This window comes from Pongo pygmaeus, chromosome 10 (assembly GCF_028885625.2).
Source record: "Pongo pygmaeus isolate AG05252 chromosome 10, NHGRI_mPonPyg2-v2.0_pri, whole genome shotgun sequence".
Taxonomy (NCBI): domain Eukaryota; kingdom Metazoa; phylum Chordata; class Mammalia; order Primates; family Hominidae; genus Pongo; species Pongo pygmaeus.
In genome coordinates, this window is record NC_072383.2 from 63,290,621 (window position 1) to 63,311,688 (window position 21,068).

Genomic DNA, 21,068 nt, shown 5'->3' on the forward strand with positions numbered 1-21,068 from the left:
TCTTCTGATCTCAGTCTTCTGCAGTACCTCACACCATCATGCACAGAATGGTGTGAGGGAGATACTTTACACCGTGGCCCACAGACCTGGGAACTATCACTCTGGCTTTTCTGAATTTCATCACCCTCCTGCTTCACTGTGGTGGCTTTTCTCCAAGGTTGTTGTATGATATTGATAGCTTTCCTAGCTTTCAGGACTGAGAAAATATTTGTCTTTTCAAAAATTCATTTTGTTTCATTTAGTTTCTGCTTAGGGAAATCTTTAATTCTCTACACTGCTCCCTTCCCCAGGGTTGCTATTTGGGTTTATATTTTGCATGTCTCCAAGATTCTGTCTTAGCTTTCTATCCCGCAGCCCAACAAGAGATGACCCATTCCACTTGTATATCTCTGGTGCCTCACTAGATGTGGCAGTTCAGGTTTTCTGAACCACCTGATCTGCAGGGAGTACTTGATCACTTCCTTTATTTTCAAAGATCTTGGCATATTCTTTTGAAATCCTCAGTGGTGGAGAGTCTTTGCACTTTGAGGTGCTTACTTTTGTAAGTATGAACAAATTACCCTTGCAGCAGTCTTTTATGGAATCTTTTGGCTTAAGGGCTCCCCATTTAGTGTATGGGGTCCGTCCTTTCTCCATTTTTTCTTTTTTTGAAAATTAGACAAGTAGAATCTTACTGTCTGCTTTGTATCCACACCTAGGAGCTCGACCTACACATCTATGTCTACATTTCATTTCAAGCTCTTGACTCAGCCCCCTAATTTCAGTCCAGCTCCTTTGGAATTGGCATTCCTCCTTTGATCCTTCTGCCCCAACTCTGGTGTCTGTCTCCTATAGGATTTGGCTGAGATCTGCCCCTCTACCTCTGTTCTAGTATATCCTTTAGATCACTTTGTCCACCCAGGGTGCAGGCAGTTTAATATCTAGTTGAGAAGATAAGTCCAACATGGTAAGACAACAGACAATAAAATGAACTATCACCAAGTAAGTTTTATTGTATAATAGGTATTGATAAGTGTCATAGCCATTCAGAAATAGTGAAGAATATTTATGGAAAGCTTCAGTGAACAGATGGGACTTGAACAAGATATTAATAAACGTTGGGACTTGGAGATGTAAAAATTCCAGTCCAGTGAAGGAACATGAATGAAGGAAGAAGGTGGGAAGGAGCTTGGCATATTGATGCAACAATGAAGATTTCCTCAATTCCTCAAGATTTCCATTAATGAGATAGTAAATAGGAGGCTCTTGAAGATCGTTTCCATCTGGAGATTACTATCATATAAATTCCTTACATTTGTGTGGTGATTAGCTATTTTAAATGCACTGATATAATTATATCATTTGGTCCTTGTAACAGCTTTGTAAAATCACAGATGAGTAAATCACATCCTAAGTATCTTGCCAGAAATTTCATTGCTCATGCATAGTAGAGCCGGGATCGATTTAGGCAGTGAGAATCTTGTGTCTGGGAGACCAGTTAGATGTTATCTAGACAGAAAATGGTGAGGCTGCAAGTTTTGATGGTGGCTGTGGAATGGAGAGGAAGGGATGGAGATTAGAAGTAGACTCCATAGCACTTAATGACTAAGTGGATATAGGAGTACCACATATGTGCTTTGAATATTGGTAACTAAAAGAGTTGTGATGCCATAATTAAGAGACAGGAAAATATATGTAAGTCAAGTCCCTGATTTGTAATTTGAAGCCCATTTCTTTTGTTGTATAAGAGGTGGTAAAGATCTCTTTCTGACTCATTTCACTTTGTTTAAAATTTCTTGTTGCTTTTCCATCTTTTGGCCAAGATCAAATCTATATTTTAAAATGTTTTTCATATGTTTCAAGACTGTTTTGAGTTTACTTTTTAGTGTTTTCTTTGCCAGGCTACGTAATCCTAGTTGCTAGTTTATTTAGCCATTTGTATAGGGATGTTTTTAATGCTTTTATTATATTTGTGATTGTTTTCTGAATCTTTGCCAGCTTCTCCACATATCTCTCTTGATGTTAAATTCAGATTTGGTCATAATACTTTGTCAGAGCTATAGTCTGAGCAATATTGATTTTGAACAAAGAGTAGTACATCAAGTTTCTTAAAATTTGTACACCTGTTTGTTCACAGCAGTATAATGTTACAGTACACTGATGACCCAGATTCAGGTTATATTTTCTATAAAGCACTTTGAAAGATTTTGATAACATTTTGTGGAGATTTCTAGGAAAGAGTTGATAGACTTGGAGGCAACATTTCTTCTACTCTGAAAGGTAAAGGTCTTGACATTCATTTCTCATAAGAAAGGAATTTATCAAAGTAGCAATAAAAGATAAGGCTGGAGTTAGTAACCCAAGGTCTGTGAACCCTGAAGCTTGGTATATGTATTTGGATTAATTTTTTTCTAGGGAGAGTCCAGATATTTTGTCTGTTTTTTCAATAATAGATGTGGCATACAATTAAACTGTATCTTCCATGCTTTTTCCATTTAATACACCCCACTTAGAAAAGTTAGATAGTGAAAAATGATTATATTCTAGGAAAAGTCATGATAGTACAGCTCAGGTAGGAATGAGAAGTTTCAATATAGTGTCCCTGGAATATTCAGGCATAGGCTTTAGATAAGGAGTTCTTAACCTGGGGTCCTTGAATTAAACTTAGAAGGTCCATGAATTTGGATGGGAAAAAAATCCATATTTTATTTTCATTAATCACAATTTCATTCAATTATGATATATGTTATAGATAACCCACAGAAGTACCTATGAGTTTGTCACCAGTAGAAACCACAGATGTTTTCATATCATAATACAGTCATCACAGATATCTCAAAATAACATTTACACTCATTACTACTTCCAAATTATGATAATTAGTAGATCTACCATTAAAGCTTGTTATGTAATGTGTTAATAAAGAAGCACATTTTTACTATACAATGCATTTGTTTTTTTCAGTATTTTGATAGCAGTATTTAAAGATCATTTTTCCATTGTAATCCCATATATTTGTTCTCATGCATTTAGAAACATTTTCCTGTAGGCTTTGCCAGACTTCCAAAGGGTCTGGGACAACAACAAAAATTCAAGAAACCCTGATTTGGGTGTTATAGCATCATTTCATCATTTCTAGAGTTTTTTAATTCACTGAACATTAAGCAACTCAGGATTTCATTACATAATGTTGTTTATTGAGAAGAAAATTTACAAAAATCATTAATCATCTGGTAGAATGTGAACTTTTCTAGCTTTCAGAGATGTTTCTAGCTTCTTACTGTTTTATTTCTGTTCATCACTAGTTATATTCTGTAATAGACTGTCTCAACTTGTAAACTCTCTGAGCTGCCACAGAGATTGTTTGGTGTAGGATTTAGAAGAAAGAATTTTGGAGACAATCTTGGATTTACATGCCAACTTCACTTAACAGTGCACAGTAAAGTGGCCTTGTGAAAGGTATATAATAATCTCTAAACCCCAGTTTCTTTACCTGTAAAATGGGAATAAATAGGATGTATACACAATATATACAACAATAAATGTAAAGCACTTAGCATAACATCACAAATAATAACAATAATATTCATTGGAGATGGTCCTGTGTATGGCCTTATACTTTCTATTCCAGTCTTTCTGAACCTCTTGAGCTAAATAGTGACAGTAATTTTGGTATGGACAACTTGGGTAAAGTTTTTGCCCCGTGGACTAAGGGGCCAAGAGAGCAGCGTCAAAAAGCATGATGGCAGGATTTTGAATGTGACAGATAATGGAAGGAGTTTGACTTAAGGAGATTTATGGACTTCAAGAGTAGAGATCGGCATAGCCACTTCTAAGTGTACTCAGCCTTCTTGCTCCCGGAGACTAAGAAGCGGCTAAACATCTGAGCTGCATCACTGTTCGTGACAGGAATTTTGGATACAGGAGGCTTTTTCTTATTCTTTATCTTCTTATTCTCTTAGCAAGATCTGGTAGTTCATCTGTGTCTGGATTTTCACTACCTGTAGGACAACCAGCTTTTGGATTATATTAATAACCAGGCCTGAACCCAAGTGAGACAAAAAAGAAAAATAACAACTTATCTAAGGGAGTCCTGCAGTGAGACAGGATCAGTCTGAACAAATAGACACATATCTGATAAAACAATGCCTACAGTAGACAGACGACAACTAAACCAAGAAGAAAAAAAGCAAGCTGTCATGGCACTGTTTGCCTAATCCAGTTATACTCATCCCTTTTGCCAGGGCAGAAGTGAATATTCCCCAGGTGAATAATAATTGATCTAAGCCAATCATAAAATTCCATTTCCCTTGTCAGTGATTTCAGTTGGTTGATTTCAGTTGGACAGATGCTCCATTCCTGATCAGTTGGATCTGAGAGATTTTTGCTAGAAGTTTTGCTCACTAACAAAAAGAGACACACTGGCTGAAGTGCTCCCTTTTTCACTAGATGTTGTTTTGTCTGCCTGTGGTGTCTGGAATTACTGTAGCCATTGTGTGACCATGAGGGGGATATCACTGACATTGTGAGGAGGGCAGACATTGTCCCTGATGAGGTAATTATGCCACTGACTTGACCAACATGGAACCACTTAAATATAGACTCCTTGTTATGTGAAACAATAATTCCTTTATTGTGTAAGGCACTTTTATTTGTGTTATTTATTTCTTGCAGTTGAAAAATTCTTTCTGATACAATTAAGGGAATTCATGTCTAGTCCCCAAAAAGTGTTTTGGAGATTTGAAAAGATCATGATTTCCCACCTAAACAATTCAGTAGGTGAGCTGAAGGAAGCCACTGCTGAGACCAAAATTTGTTGCCTAGAAGATCAATTGGAAGAATATCTGAAAGCACAGAGCAAAAACACAAAGAGGTATAAATCTTGAAAGAAAAATTAAGAGACTTGGAAGATAGATCCAAGAGGCTTAACATGCAAATAATCGAAACTTTTCTGGGGGACCTATAGAACAACTCAAGTCTACAGACTGAATAGGCTCACTAAATTCTACATAGGATTAATGAGGAAGGTAAAGCCTAGCAAGATGATACTCCTGAACTTTAAGGATAAACACAAAATCTTATAAGCTTCCAAATTTACAATAGAAGTGTTAGGTTAGCATTCAGTTTCTCATCTGCAATCTTGGAAAATAGAAAGACAGCAGGATAACATCTACAGATAACATCTACAAGAGAGGAAGGCAGAGTGGAGGAAAATGAGAGTTTTCCAAAGGCTTTATTTTACTTGGGTGGGAGGAAAGGGAAGCAGAAAAGGGAGGATATAGCATCTTGATATGGAAGACAATGGGTCTTTATGGAGGAAATGGTATCTGATTTTCCAATAACAGTAGATAATTCTTTGTTTGTGAGCACACACACACACAAAGGAAAATGATGTAATAATGGGCAAGAATGGAATGAATAGGAATTTCATCTAAATAGCAGAAAAAGAGGGACAAGCACAACATGAAATGGACAAATATAAGGAAAAGTGAAAAGAAAATAGGTATGTCTCTTGTTAAGTCAAATATGAATGAACTGAATTCTCCCATTACAAGACAGATTGTCAGAGATTGAGTTAAATTCTAGTTATTTGCTGCTTACAAGAAGCAAACAAAGTATAAAGAAAGCTTTATGGTTAAAACATACTAGGCCAAGGCAAACAAAACAGAAAGCAGAAATGGCAATATTAATATCAGACAGAGTGAAAATTAAGCTAAAAAGTGCAGAGGATAAAGGGGAATTATGTGATAATAAAAAGGTACTAGTCATGAAGAGTACAGAGCAATCATAAACCTATAGGAATAAATTAACATAAATAATAAATATATGAATAAGAATCTTAGAAATGAAAGAAAACTTGATTTAAAAATACATAGTTGTAGTGGATAACTTTGATCTCTCTCTCAGATTGAGACATATGTGTAGTCAAACTAAATAAGGATAGAGGATAACCAAATAGTACAATCAACTTTTTTAAATAGATGAAGTATCTTTCAAATAAAAAACATCTTTCAAATAAGACATATAATTTTGTATTCTCATGGAACATTAGAAGATGATATATCATGTGTGTGGCTACAAGGAAAATCTTAAATTTTAGAAAGTAGAGATTTTGTATAGGCCATATTTTTATAATAATCCAATGAAACTAGAGATAAATATCTAACTCTATGGGGTACAATAAACATTAAACTTAAAGGAAATGTTGTAATCTTGAATACCTTCATTATTATAGAAAAAAGATGAAAAATAAAGGAATTTTATAAAAAGAACAATAAAAATGCCAGGAAGATGGGAATAAAGATAAAAGCTAAAACTAATGAAACAGAAAACATCAAACAAGAGTAGAAAGAATAAGTGAATCCAAAGTTGGTTCTTTGAAAGATCAAAAAAATAGATTAACTCATAATAAACCTGATTAAAGAAAAAAACCTAGAGCAGAAATATTTATGATATTTATGAAAAAGAAATACAGTGGTAGATACTTGCCTTTCCTAATGTAAGACCAGTCTGTGAAGCCACCATAATAAACTTACATTGGCATAGGGATAGACAAATAGATTAGTAGAGCAGACTCGTAGATAACAGTGTAAATGACAGTTTATAAACATGATATTTCAACTCAATCAAAAATGAACAGTTTAAAATTTATTGGTAGCCCAATTGGTATTCTGTTTAGAAGAAAATAAAATTATACTATAGCATATACTTAGTGAAATTCCTGATTAAGATCTGAATGCAAAACAAACATCCTATATGAAAATATAGGATACTGCATGTAAAATTCAGGGGGAGGAACTCTTTTTAACCAAGGCTGGTAGCCCAGAAACTGCAAAAGAAAGGGACAGGCATGTTTGAATAAAATAATCAAAAGCAAAGTCAAATACAGTAACAATAGATATAGAAGAATAATTATAATGCAGATGTTAGTAATTAATATCTATAATTTACAAAGAACTGTTATCAATTAAGAAGAAAACAACAACTAACCCAATAGAAAATGGACAAAGAATATGAAGATGCAAGTTCCAGAAGAGCAAATTCAAATCGCCAACATTAAGAGCTGTCTGCCTTACACATAGTCAATGAAATATAAATTTTGTTTAAGTGAGCTACTGGTAATAATTTACTGGAAATTTATAAAAGCTACAACATCTATTGTTGCTGAAGGCATGGAGAAAAGAGTATTCAACTGTATTCATTTTGGAAAGCTATCTAGAAATATCTATTTAATGCAAAATACTCTTTGGTCTGGCATTTACTCTTTGGACTAAGAATTTCTTCCATGATGATAGAAAATTCCACCAGATGTAAGAGCATATATGCAAGGATGTCATTGCCCTATGTTTCATAGAGGAAAAACAGTTGGAAGCAAAGTCATTCAGGAGTCAGTTGCACAGTGGAATGTTATGCAGCTACTAAAACATTTACATTTATGTGTATGTAGATAGCTATTATTTTGTATGGCTATACAAACATGAACAAAAATGTGGTAGAACCCTCATTAGGTTGTTAACATAGGTTTTCTATAAGATGGGGAAAGGGACCAAGAAAAGAAGAGAATAAAGTTTGTACTTAAGATGTGTATGATATATTCACAATTATGCATTTATATGTGGTTAATAAATGTGCATGTAAGATTTTTAAAAAGCAACAATACATTAAGAAAGTAATAACATTAAGGTATCTTAGAGGCCAGAAACCAAGGGAAACATCAGGGACTGAGCAAAAAGTTGAGGTTAATTGAGAGGTAAAAATTGTGTGAAACAGCCGTTACAGATAACAATGCATAAAAATTTAATAATACCTTCCTGAGACTTTTGTAATTTTTTAAACACTAAAAGGAAGCCAAATATCAAAAGACTATATAATGCTACAATAGTGCTACAGTGCTTTATGTTTGTGGATGCTGACTAAGGCTTCCAAACTTTTGTGCCACCCAAACTAGATAAGATCAGAGATTTCATAGGTGCCCACAGTATACTACCAAGAAATAGTAACCTATGGATTACTCTGGTCTAGTGACATAAGTAGTAATAAATACTTGAGAAGTGATGTTTATTACAAATATCTGAAATATATACATTGATTGATTGTAATATCATTTTCACAATTTTTGTTAATATTTTCTTCAGCCCCAGGTTGGCTCACTTATTTAACAAGCTATCTATTTAGTGCCTACTCAGTACTAAGGGGCTATATCTTTTGCCTGCTAATCATTTACCATTTAGTGGAGTAAGACTTAAATATTACTGCCCAACTGACAAAATAATATGTCAAAGTGTAGGTTATGGATTATATTATGGGTATGCTTGGACCTTTATTGAATTTCATTTTTTTTTTGGTAACAGAGGTCCAGTGGACACATTAAAATATGACTACAGTACCATAGTGTCTTTGCCAAATTTATCCATCTGAGATTCAACACTCTTCATGTGATGACATCTAATTTTAATGCATTTTAAGCTTGTCAGTGGTCAGTTTTAAAGCCATTGAAACCATCAAATTGCAAGGGCCCCTTGTGCCTACAAGGGGCCCGGCTCTATGAACTTAGTTTAAGTTCTCTGAGGTACTCCTAGAGCTGTCAATATGAGGAGTGGTAAGTAGGTTACCTTCAATGAGGTTTCCTGGAATGTAGGCAGTTGTTTGGGATTTAGAGAAGACTGTCATCAGGTGCCAAACTCTTCAATAAATATTAATAAGTTACCTGGAGACTCTATAACTAATTCTGCTACAAAGACTTGTATCTGTGTATTTTAAAACCAAAGCTAGTATTGTCTTTAAATTCCAGATTTCCAGGGTAACAGGAACGTATATAGAAAATTCATTCAACCAAAATGTATTTGAGGAGTTTGGAATACACTGGGAACAAAACAATTATCTTTCCCTTCCTGGAGCTTACATTCTAGCTGGGAAAATAAAGACAGGAGACAAAAAGCATAATAAACAGTTATGGTATATTAGAAAGTGATACATATGTGACAAAGTAGAGCACTGGGGGTTGGCAAAGATTTCCCTAAAGGATTTTAAAAAGAAGGGGTGGTAATAGAGTATGCTTTGGTTCGATGAAGGTTCCTTCATGCCTTTTCGATGTAATCTATTAAAAAAATTTAATATATTAGGGAATGTACAATATTTGCCAAATTGCTTCAATTTTGCCATGTGTCTGCCTGCCACAAAGGCAAAACACCATTTGTCATATAAACAATTCTAAGTAATTATTTTGTCCTAAAATATTTGTTCTTAATAGCTTTACTGAGCAATCTGTTCTGTTTCTAAAGATAGTTGAAAACTGTATTTTCAAGAATGGTTTTCAGAATTTAAATTTTAGTAGGTGGACTAAGTTTTGACATATCATAAAAAGGTGTTGTAGATCAGTGAATGATCATAGAAGATTTATGAAAACAGGGAAATTCAGGTTTAGTACTTAAAATATATATAATAGAATAAAGATCTAAAGCCTATTCAGAAGTTGGAGAGGTTTCAGTTAGAGAAAAATGTCAGGAGAAAATTTAGATAAGGGAAAGAATGTTGAGACTTAACTGCCCCTCAGAAGTAATCTTACATTTTCATCAGGTACATATATTTATGAGAGGAATTACTCTGACATTTTTAATAAGTACCCAACCAAAAAATGTAAGTAATAGTTTGTCTTAGAGTCCCAAATAATGCTTTGTAGTGAATAGCCCTAATTGAGAACTGCCGTTGAATGGATCATTATTTCATTTTTAGTCTGAATTGCATGTTGCTGAGAGTAGAATCTGTATTTCTTTGAATTTCCCCATCCTATATCTCACTTGGTATTTTTAAGGTCAGTTAAGCACAGTAAATAATCTTTGCTCAGCAAGCAACCCACATCACCATCTTCCTGTCTTATATAGCTAATAAATTCTAAGCAAACTTCAAACTCCTTGTGAAGCTTCCTAATGGATGCCTCACCAGACTGAAGAGCTTTTGGAAGCAAAATAAAATAATCATCTAAAGTTGAATGTTTTTGGATCAAGGTTACTAGGTCAACACTAAATTTAAAACCATTTTGAGAGACATTTTTTAATGGCACTTAGAAATTATGGCTAAAGATCAGGCTGTTACATGTGATGTGGCTCAGGTCCTTTGATGCTAAAGGTCTACAACTGACTTCTGTGTAAGATGTATTTTTAAAAACATTAACTGTGATTTAAAGTAGCAAGAGACAGTGTTCAGGCCAGGGAAAATAAAGTCTCCCTCTCCAGGTTTTTGGTTGAAATGGTTTGAGTTCAGTAATTTTATTGAACCTGAAAAAATATTATTAATAGCTGCCTTCATAAAGGGAAATAGGGAAGCTGGCCCCTGTCAATTCCTGCTTAGGAGTTGCCGAGACATTTTGAGATTGCAAGAAAGCTGTGGATGAAATCCATACCAATTAGAGATCCTGTGTGTTTGGAACCATTTAAAAATGTTGTGCAGGGCTCAAAGGAATTAGTAAAGCTTGCTGCAGTACAGCTACATTATTAATCTCCAAAGAGAATAGATACCAGATGTTCACAGTACCCAAGGACACCTCAGTGTTCTTGACAGTCTTAGTCATATTGTCCTTAAACAGATTCAAATGCCTGAAATGATTAAGCTACACCGTTTGTACATCTGAACTTGTTAATAATTTTTTGAAGAAATGCACTATTTCTGATAGGCAGGAAAAGTAAACATGATAAATTTGATATTTGTAAAAAAAAGTCTAAAGCAAAACAGTAGAAATTCTTTGCCTATTTTTAAAAATGCTTTTTCACTTGACCCACTGATAGCCATATTCAGGCTAAGTGATTATCTTTTTGTGTGTGCATGCTTAAACAAAATAAATTTATTTCTCTGAGTTCTGGAGGCTGGGAAGTCCAAGATAAGAAGCTCACTGATTCAGTTCCTGGGGAGGGTTCTCTATCCTGGCTTATAGTCAGTCATCATGATTTTTTTTTCTGATTTTTTACTGTGGTGAAATACACATAAGAAAATTAGCATGTTAACTGTTTTTCAGTGTACAGTTCAGTGGTATGAAATATATTCACATTGTTGTGCAACCATCACCACCATCCAACTTCAGAACTCTTTTCATCCTGTAAAAAGGAAACTCTGGACCCCTAAATAATAATGCTCCTTTCCATCTTCCCACCATCCCCTGGCAACTATCATTCTACTTTCTGTCTCTGTAATTTTGACTGCTCTAAGTGGGAAGTTATTACCTTTTAATTAAGTCATATATTGTAAATATAATGTAAATAATGAAATATGTGATATTTTCTTTATAATTCATTTAAGAAATATTTCCATGAGCTTGGTGTTGAAGTTGTAGTAGTTAATAAAGTAATCATGGTCTCATAGTACTTAGTGAAAGAAGCAAACATTAATCAAAAATTACCCATATAAATAAATAATTGCAAACCATGATACATGGCTTGGAAAAAAAGTACTACTGGGTGCTGCAAACATGTTTGACCTGGGAACCTGACCTAGAATTAAAACTCCAGCCATATTTATTGAGCACCTACTTTGTGTCAAAAAGCAAAACAGATTACAATGGTCATTTAAGGCATTACAGCCATTGACTCTCAGTTTGGTGGACCACAAGATAATTAGAAACAACAACAAACAAATTAAAAATAAAATAAAAATCAAAAAGATTCTTGTAGTCTTTCTTCAAATATGGCTTCTGTTCAGTATCCTTTGGAGCATTTGAGTAATGCTTAAGATTTTTTTAACATGTCTAAACACTTTTATATCACTGATTTTTTTGCAAAAATTCCATTAGGAAAGTAATATTGTAACATTTGAACACTTCAGAAAACAGAGAAAGATGGGATGAGTGATAGGGACCTTGATTCCAAATATCTTAAAATAAACCTCATTGTGTTCTTCCCTGCAGGCTGTAAAAGAGTAGTCTCTGTTCACTGTCTTCTTCACTATGCTTTCCAATCTAATACTCACTGGTTGAAATCTGCAGTGTCTCTCAGGTCTTACTTAACTTGTCCTTTCTGTAGATTATGTGACTGCTGTCTGTCCTCCATCCTTAAGCAATTTTCTCTTTTTTCAGACTCTGTCCTGATTCCCTTTCCTCTTCCTATTTCTGGAAATGCTCTCTTTTCTTTTCCTCTGCTGACTCTTATTCTTTTGCTTAACATTTAAATACCTGCCTGGTTCTCCTCTCCCTTTATATTCATCCCTCCTACATATCCTTATCCAGGACCTTACTGTCTTTTATGTTGTGATAACTTTCCCATCTGCATCTTGAGCTTGGCTCTCATTTCTGAGCCCACATATTCCTTTGTCTCCTAGATCCACAAGAAACTGATTTTGTTATTTTCTCTGTAAAAATGTATCTCTAGCATGATTCAGCTAGTCACACAAGCTGGAAACCTAGTAATAATGTGATCCTGCCCTTCTTCATTGCCCTGCATGTACCGCAGTCACCAAAATCAGCAAACTTTGCTCTCTTGATTGCTCTATAAACTCTCCCCTGCTTCCCAGTCCCATTAAAGCTTCATTATTTCTGTTCCAGTACAGTCTCTCATCTGATATATACGTTTCCATGTTCCCTCTTATCCCGAATCCCTCCAGTCTGCTTTCAGAACCATTTTTCTAAAATACAAATTTGATCATGTTACTAGGCTGCTTAAAAGCCTTCAGGTGGCCCCCAATCATCATTTTATCTAGAATGCCCCTGGTAGCAGTGCCACCACCATTTACAACTACTGGGTTCCTGGACAGCTAGATGAGAAAGCAGGATAACTGGTAACCAAAATAAAGTTAATTTTTGAATAGTACATTGCATTTAAATTTTATTTGCATTTTTATCTGCATGAATTTTTAGAGTTTATAGGTTTATGCTAATTTCATGTATATTGTAAATTCCCTACTTTTCAAGACACATATATATAATTTTTTTTTTTTTTGAGACAGTCTCACTCTGTTGCCCAGGCTGGAATGCAGTGACACAATCTTGGCTCACTGCAACTGCCACCTCCAAGGTTCAAGCGATTCTCCCACCTCAGCCTCCAGGGTAGCTGGGACTAGAGGCATGCACCACCATGCCCGGCTAATTTCTGTATTTTTAGTAGAGATGGGTTTCACCATGTTGCCCAGGCTGGTCTCGAACTCCTGACCTTAGGTGGTCCACCCGCCTCAGCCTCCCAAAGTGCTGGGAGCCACCGTGCCCAGCCAAGATAAATATTTTAAATATCATTTTTATTTCAGGTACCTCTTAATAAAGCTGAATGAAGCATGGGAGAATGTTTGCCAAAACCAATGATTTTCTTTTTGTCATGTTTACTCTTTGTCTGGACTGAACTAGTTTGCTTCTTGAGACTATTGTTTGTTTGAAGTAATGAAATCATGTCATCAGCATATAGGGGGACACATCCTTATATTTGCAATGGCAGGAGGGAAGAAATACAGAAATTCTCAAGCAATACAAAGCAAATACAAACTTGAAAAGTGGTCTAAGAAATTCCTTTCCACTTAAGTAGGCAATGAAGAGACCATTCTAACCTACCAATTCTAACTCAGATGCCATTGCAGATGTCATAAAAGTTTGTGTTAATCTCATACAGCTAACCCATAATCCGTTTTTAGCCAGAGTTAAATCTGAGCCAGTTAAAGCTGCTAAAACTTACACTGATTTTGATATTTTTATCAAGATTTTTAAAATGTAATTGTAGTTAGTAGAAAAATTACGATGCCTCAAATTTGTTGCTTCTTCAAATGAAATATTAGATGAAGAGACTAAAGTCTGCAGTTTATTAAAAAAATCTTGCCTTCTTATTCAAGATGATAATCTGAGCATACATGTTTGTTTCCCCTCTCTCCCAAGAGATATCTTTAAAATGAGAGTAAGAAAAAGAAGAGGAGGAGTAGGAGGAGTAAAAGTAGAAGAAATCCATTGCAAAGAGAATTGGAGTGGGGTAGGGAGCCTTTAGAAAAGGAAACTCAAAGTTTTCCCAAGAAAAAAAAATGGGTGGAAATGCATTAATGGGCATGACCAATTAAAGAAAGCTGCAGCCCAAAATGTGTACAAGAGTTGTTGCAGATGCCCAGCAGAATTACAAAAAGGCTCAGAACTCAGAATTGACAAGAGCAAAATGGGGGCCTGACAACAAGGTACTTAACTGAAAGTCTAAATAACAACTAGACTAGTTTTACATTTTCCTTATCTTTATATTTAGAATGATAGATCATTAGTTACCCACAAGAAAACAAGCCTGGAAGACTGCTCTCTTAAGATATTAAACAGCCTGTCTGGGATAATTGGGGTTGCTATTGAGGTGTTGATATTCCAGAGTAAACCATTCCCCATTGAGGTATTCAGGGAACCCCAGGATGAAGCCTTGTCCATCAGCAACTGATGACAGCAGTCCTGGAGTTCCCAGGCAGCTTTTATATTCAGAGGAAAGGCTTACTAAGGATACAAACCCATACTACATCTAATGGCAGAGAAAACCTCCATCAGATGTGTAGGATAACTGACCTTGGCCTCCATGTTTAAATAGGAACTGTTGACCAAAGATCCCCAAAGACATATGAAGGAAACTAAGAGCTTGAAATTTAAAAATCAAGATAAGGAGAACAATTGCCCCAGAAGGAGCAGAGATATTTTAGAGAATCATAGAAAAACTAAAATAAAACAACTCTCTAGTTAATATTCTCAGAAATATTTGAAAAGATACTTTGTTTATAAAATAAGATGATACTGTTACCAAGAAAGCCAGAGATAACAATAATGTGAAAAAATAAGTTGCCAAAAAAATACCTACAATGCAATGCCATTTATATAAAATTCTAAACATTTAAAATGGTATATTTTATTTCTGGATATAGACATACGTAGAGGATTAATCAAAATAAGTGTGGGAATGGTAGGTAAGTAATTGTCTTTGGAGTACTAGGAGGCATAAGAGTAGGGAACAAGGTTAGAGGCAGATCTGCTGTAATTGTTAGAGAAAGAGGGGGAGAAAGAAACCTGAAGCCAATATAGAAAACAAGGTAATATCTGTGAAACCTGGGCAGTGAACATCTGTTAAATTGTGGATACCTAGTCTATTATTTGTATACTTTTGCATATGCTTGAAATGTTTGTAATTAAAAACTCAAAAAGTAAAATTTTGAATACAGAAGTTTGTACAGTTGTGTAATAAAGTCATAATCCAAACAAAAATAAAAAGAAGTGTGGCATGCCTTCTAACAAGTGTTGCTGTATAAAAAATGGAAAATCAATTTGATTTTCGGTCTCCTAGGATTACTTGTTGCAGCAAGGATTTGGCAGAATAATACAAATAATGTTCATTAGTTTTCAGTTCTTAGAATCTGTAGAAAAGCACAGAAGACTTAATTATGGTTGGTCATTGGAATGGGGCAAAGGATAGGTGGAGGGAAGATGAGGGTGCTAAGGCCGTCTTACAGAGTGGGGAGCTGAATGGTATTATCTTAAGCTACTAAATATCTACTTAAGCTAGATATTCATGCATTCGATTGTTCATTTATGAGATAGTTTTTTTGGAACACCTTTTATGTAGCAGGCACTTTTTTAGTTTGTTGCCAGTACAGTGGTAAATAAAACAAACTCCCTGCTTTTATTTTTACTTACATTCTCGTTCAAGAGGCAGACATTACCCAATGAGGTTTTAAAGAAATTAAAAATAACCTGATTGGAAAGGGGAATGGAGGGGAGATTATGTAGGTATGAGTACTAAATCTTAATCTTTCATAAGAAGAAATGAATTTATAATGTCTAAAACAGCACTGTGCAAGGATGGAAATGTTCTATTTCTGTGGAAATCTTGGTGGAAATGTTCTATATGTATATCTGTGCTGTCTAATATGGTCGCCATTAGCTACTTGTAACTGCTGAGAACTTGAAATGTGGCTAGTGTGACTGAGAAACTGTAATTTTATTTAATTTTAATTAATTCAAATTTAAACAATGACATGACATAACTACTGTATTAGCACAGGTTTAAAATGAAATAATCAAGAGACAGCAGCATAAGCATATTTTTAAAGAAACAGAAAATCTATTTATCATGGTTTCCTGTGGGTATGGCAGAATTGACAGGGAATGTCTCATTATGAGCCATCTTGTTTGACTTTCTACCACATGCACATATTTGGTTGATTGCCACTTAAATTTTTGGAAGACTATATTGCAACCAAATGGGTCTTTGAAGGGGATTAAAGAATCATTTTTTAAATGAGATAGACGTTATACCTGAAGCATCAGTTAAGTGAATGTTTTATTTTATTTTATTTTATTTTTTGAGATAGAGTCTTGCTCTGTCGCCCAGGCTGGAGTGCAGTGGCGCGATCTCGGCTCACTGCGAGCTCCACTTCCTGGGTTCACGCCATTCTCCTGCCTCAGCCTCCCGAGTAGCTGGGACTACAGGCAGCCCCCACCATGCCTGGCTAATTTTTTTGTTTTTTTTTTTAAGTAGAGAAGGGGTTTCATTGTATTAGCCAGGATGGTCTTGATCTCCTGACCTCATGATCCACCCCCCCAAAGTGAATATTAAATAATTTGGCAAGAGTCAGGACTCTAAGTTTCAAACAATTCTTGTTAGCAGGGGACTACATACAGAGTTGGATTATTTATTTTGAATTAGGTAATAAGGTAAATTGTGGTCAGTGAGGTTAGCAGATTCCAGCTACAAATAATCTGAATACTACAAATTTTGAAATATGGCCTTGGAATTAAAGAGCTGTGAGGACTGATACACGCACAAATAAGGACCTGTACCTCCAGCTTGTCTCACCAAAACTGTGCTAAACTATGTATCATCATTATTGAACCATCACCCAAACCCAGTGGGATTCATTGTGTTCAAACTTACTTTACATTTGAAAATAACAAAACATGTGTAATTACCTTTCAATTCAATAAGTTCTCATTCATGAGTAGTTTCTGCTGGGTTCTACTGATGAGTCATGTAGCTGACTAGCAAGGTTTCTAATTTTTATTTTAGGGTGGGGAAGGATTAGGGGAAGTGGAAGCTGTATAGCAATTCTTGTTAAATTAAGAATAGGACAATGAGGGCCACATTTTCTAGATATGGTACAGATAGAATTGGCTTCAATTTGTTTACACTCTGTTGCTAACTTTAACAACATGTTTCACAGATTTCTTTAAAGAAGATGGAATTGATTGGGATGGAGAGCTAAGAAAGTTTTACTTATGAGGCAGTTGGCGTGAAACATTTAGAATTTGTCAACAGAATACTACTTGTGGAGAGCTATGCCATTATTCAATTATGGGCTCAAGTAGACTTGAAACAGATTTATTAAGCTACATTATGGGTTGGAGGGGGAATGATTATTTATACTGCAATCTAAAAAAAAAAATCCATTCTAGTGTAGATGATATAGCAAGCACCAAAGAAGCTACAACAACTAATCTGGATCACTTGCTCTTATATTTGAGATGAAAATGAGCATATTCTGGAGTTGCTTCACATGATATGAGTAGTATGACGTTATATCTGCAGATGAATGTGGCCTGATGGGTGAATAAAATTGAGGCAGAACTGCCATATTTCAACTTGCCTGCTTCAGTTGTACTACATATATTTATTTGTTATCTGGAGATGGGAATTCTTTGAAGGGTGAAACTATTTATTGAAAATAAGGCATCCTTGATAATAATAGGCTAATATCTAAGAAGTACAGTTTATATTCTTTGAAATGAAATGATAATAGGCCTAATCCAATCTCATCAAATAGAAACTAAGGGATGTATTGGGGGTGGGGTGAACCAACTCTGTTTATCCAGGTTTTCACATGACTTTTCTTTTAAAAAGTGCATGGAATGCATCCAAAACAAATAATGTTTTGTTAGAAGACCAAAAGGAAAATCCTAGAGCAAGGAAGATGGATGATCTTTCTTTAATGTCAAAACTGACATAAACACACTCCCCTTCCCCCACCCTTTTACTCAAGATAATTTTCTCAACAAGACGCAGATTGCTTCAGTCTCTGCCTATCACCCTTTGAAGCACTTTCCTTATTATTAGGAGTGGGGGCAAGGTTTCCTTTGAGGATTTTTACAGCAGTGAAGAGTTCCTTCTTTAAATACTTTCACATGATGAGGGAATTCCGCTTTCAAAGTGCTGTCATCACTGTGGCTTCTCTGCCATAAGGCAGTTTATTATTGGGGGAAGGTCCTTCTTAGTTTGATTGTCATTAAGCACTTACCTTTCTAATGTACTCTTTGTATAGAATGTCACTTTTTCTGAGAAGTCTAGCAAAGCAACTCAGCATTCTCCTTTGTTAACCTTATTGGCCAAAGTTAGCCATGATTCTCCTTTGAAATGCCTTCCATCACAGGGAGTTACAGTCTCCAGCGTGGTTTTTCCTGTCCATCTCCACTAATCAGGATTTGGGTTGACATATTGAATATTCCATTTTGAAAACTGCCATCTCTTCTACAGGGCAAAGGGACATTGTGAGTTTTGGGGAGTTTTGAAATATCTTTATTTATTTTTATTTTTATTTTTGAGTGTCTCTTCTAATGTTTAAATAATGCCATGGTAAACAACAAACTATTCAAGCATCAACAGTTTCCCAGAAACACTGAAATCTTTTGAGACCTGCACTCTGTTTCAACCTCCCTCATCCTGTTCTATTCTTGAATATAGTTTTCTGGAAAATCCTGTGCATATCTAATTCAGGTAGAAAAAATTGAGGAAGAAAGTGGAACCTAAGAAGAGAGTCCTAAAGTCAGAATATTCACATCCTAGTTTTGGCTTTGCTACTTACTGCCTGTGTAACCTTGGCCAAGTAACTTATCCTTCTGTTCCCTCCCACCCCCAAAACCTTGTAAAATGAGTGAACTCTGTGAACTTCATGTTTCTCCTCTCCTAAATACACAAGAAGTAAACCTCTCCCCTACATAAAGAGGCTTAATCACAGTGATTGAGCCAAGTTGGACAGTGCTGTGAGAAACTAGCATTGATATTTCCTAAATTAGTCTGTAAGGAGTATGATTTTATTCTCTGTCTTTCTTGTGGAACTCTCTGATGTGCTGTAATTATTTATCTCATTTGCTTATTTAAGGCTAACTGGAAATCAGTTTAAGAAACATTTGAGTTGTGCCTTTGTACTGGACACTGTGTTAGGCAATGAGAATACTCAGGTCGATGAATTCAGACTGCCTTCAAGGTGTTCACTAACTAGTAAGGGAGGAAAGCATGAAACTAAATTACAAATCCAGGGTGACGCCTAGAACAAGATAAATAAATATAAGATGCAATGTAGAATAAAGGAAAAATATATACGTGTGTATATCTATTTCTCCATACCTATTTTGAATTCTAGAAATAGGACTAAGTGGTGCTGGGGTAAGGTAGCTTTATGGTAAATTTAATACAACAACGAAACTCCTAAACCTGTTTACCTGTTTACTACTAAATCAAGTGTGTCCCTCCCATAATATCAGTTGCCTTAAATTGCAATTAAATGAGGTATGCCCTTGAAGGTTAAAAAGGAAAATACAGAATGTTTTCTTTCTTTTCATAGATAAATGACTTTATTTTTCAATGTCCTCAAATATCACCATTAAACCTGTTTTCACTAGCAATTGGCACTTCTATTATTAACAAAGAAGAACCCCTAAATGTGTCATGTAACCATTGTAAACCAAACATTATAGCCTAGAATATATTCAAATTCTCTTTAGAATTTAGAAAATGGGAAGAAATTCATTTTCTTAAGAATGCTAGTATGTCTCAGCATAATTAATTTTTGTGAAAGGTTATAGTCTGGAAGATTAAGGTTTTCCTGGTGCTTTATAGCAATTTTGAGCTCAAATCAAGGAATTAGAAAGTGTTAACACTCTTGGTGTTAAAGCCAGCACTGACTATCAATACTATACTCTTGCATTGTGGAGGATGAGGGAGCTTGGGGGATTTGGCCTAATCTGTTTTGTTTGAAACTGAAAATCATGTTGTTGAAGTTTGCATTCTGTTTTCTTTCAATAGGTGTATTAACACAAAGCACCAGGTTCTTAACGGGCTTCTTTCTTTCTGCAGAAGTAAATTTGACTTGTGAAAAAGAAAAAAAATTGCACCAGCACTTCAGCAACATCGCCCCTCTTTCATCATTTTGGGGATTCAGGCTTCAGCTCAGTAACTCCAGACATATTTTGGGGAAACATAAAAACATGCCCATAAGTACTGAACATAAAACCTGACTGTACACTCAAAACATTTGTATAATCCTATGATCCATTTACTATCAAGTTTCTTAAAGTGTGCATATATTTTTAAAATCACTAGAATAAATAAAAATTGGAACTAGATGCTCTTTGAGACAAGGTGCTACCCAGAGATGTCTGAGGATTGATGCTCTATGAGTCTCATATGAAGTAAACAAGCTTCTTGCCCATAAAAATAGATAGATGCTATGATTTCCAGATAACCCTTTTTCCAGGAAATTAGATGAGGATGGTGACAACAGGATAGTCGTTTTTTTAAACAAAATTTTAACTATCCAGACTAAGTACTGAAAAAGCTTGCTTTCTAAGGAGGCATGGGATAGTTGAAAAGTTAACAGCCAGACCAATTGATTGTGTTTCGGAAAACATCGTAATGGAAGATTCATAGTGCTTCAGGGCCATGCCGAGTGACTCTGAAGACAAGAGAAAGAGTGGTGAGAGAGAGCCTTCTAAGTTCAAGGATGCTCTAGAAAACTATTGGATGGTCTAAGAATGTCTCACGAAGCACTAAACCCTAATGCAACTGTAATCTGAATGTGAGGAAAGGGTTAAAAAATAACTGTACTCTTGTAAATATTTTCCTTCAGCTTTTGATCTTTCTTTTTTCAGATTGAAAAGTTAAACATACACTAAGGATTTTCATTATTTGCTTAGTATTTCTTTAAAATGCATTCTAACCCAAGGCTGTGTATCTCTCCTCTCTGCTTTGATTCTTGTGCCTGCTGTGCCCCAGGTTGGCCTTCGTTCCACGATGTGATCAGTTCTGAGGCAATCACATTCACAGATGACTTTTCCTATGGGATGCACAGGGTGGAAACAAGCTGCTCTCAGGTGAGTTCATCCTTTCTGAAAACCCAATACATTG

The 21,068-nt window shown here is 35.3% G+C and overlaps 1 protein-coding gene across 8 annotated transcripts in view; it reads left to right on the plus strand.

Annotated features, from left to right (window-relative positions):
- Positions 1-21,068, plus strand: part of MSRB3 (methionine sulfoxide reductase B3) — a 207,927-nt gene that overhangs the window by 149,678 nt on the left and 37,181 nt on the right. For all 8 annotated transcript variants that reach the window (XM_054442093.2, XM_054442094.2, XM_063646466.1 and 5 more), the window contains one exon: positions 20,937-21,034. In XM_054442093.2, coding sequence (XP_054298068.1) covers positions 20,937-21,034 — 98 coding nt within the window. The remainder of the gene's footprint in view (positions 1-20,936; positions 21,035-21,068) is intronic.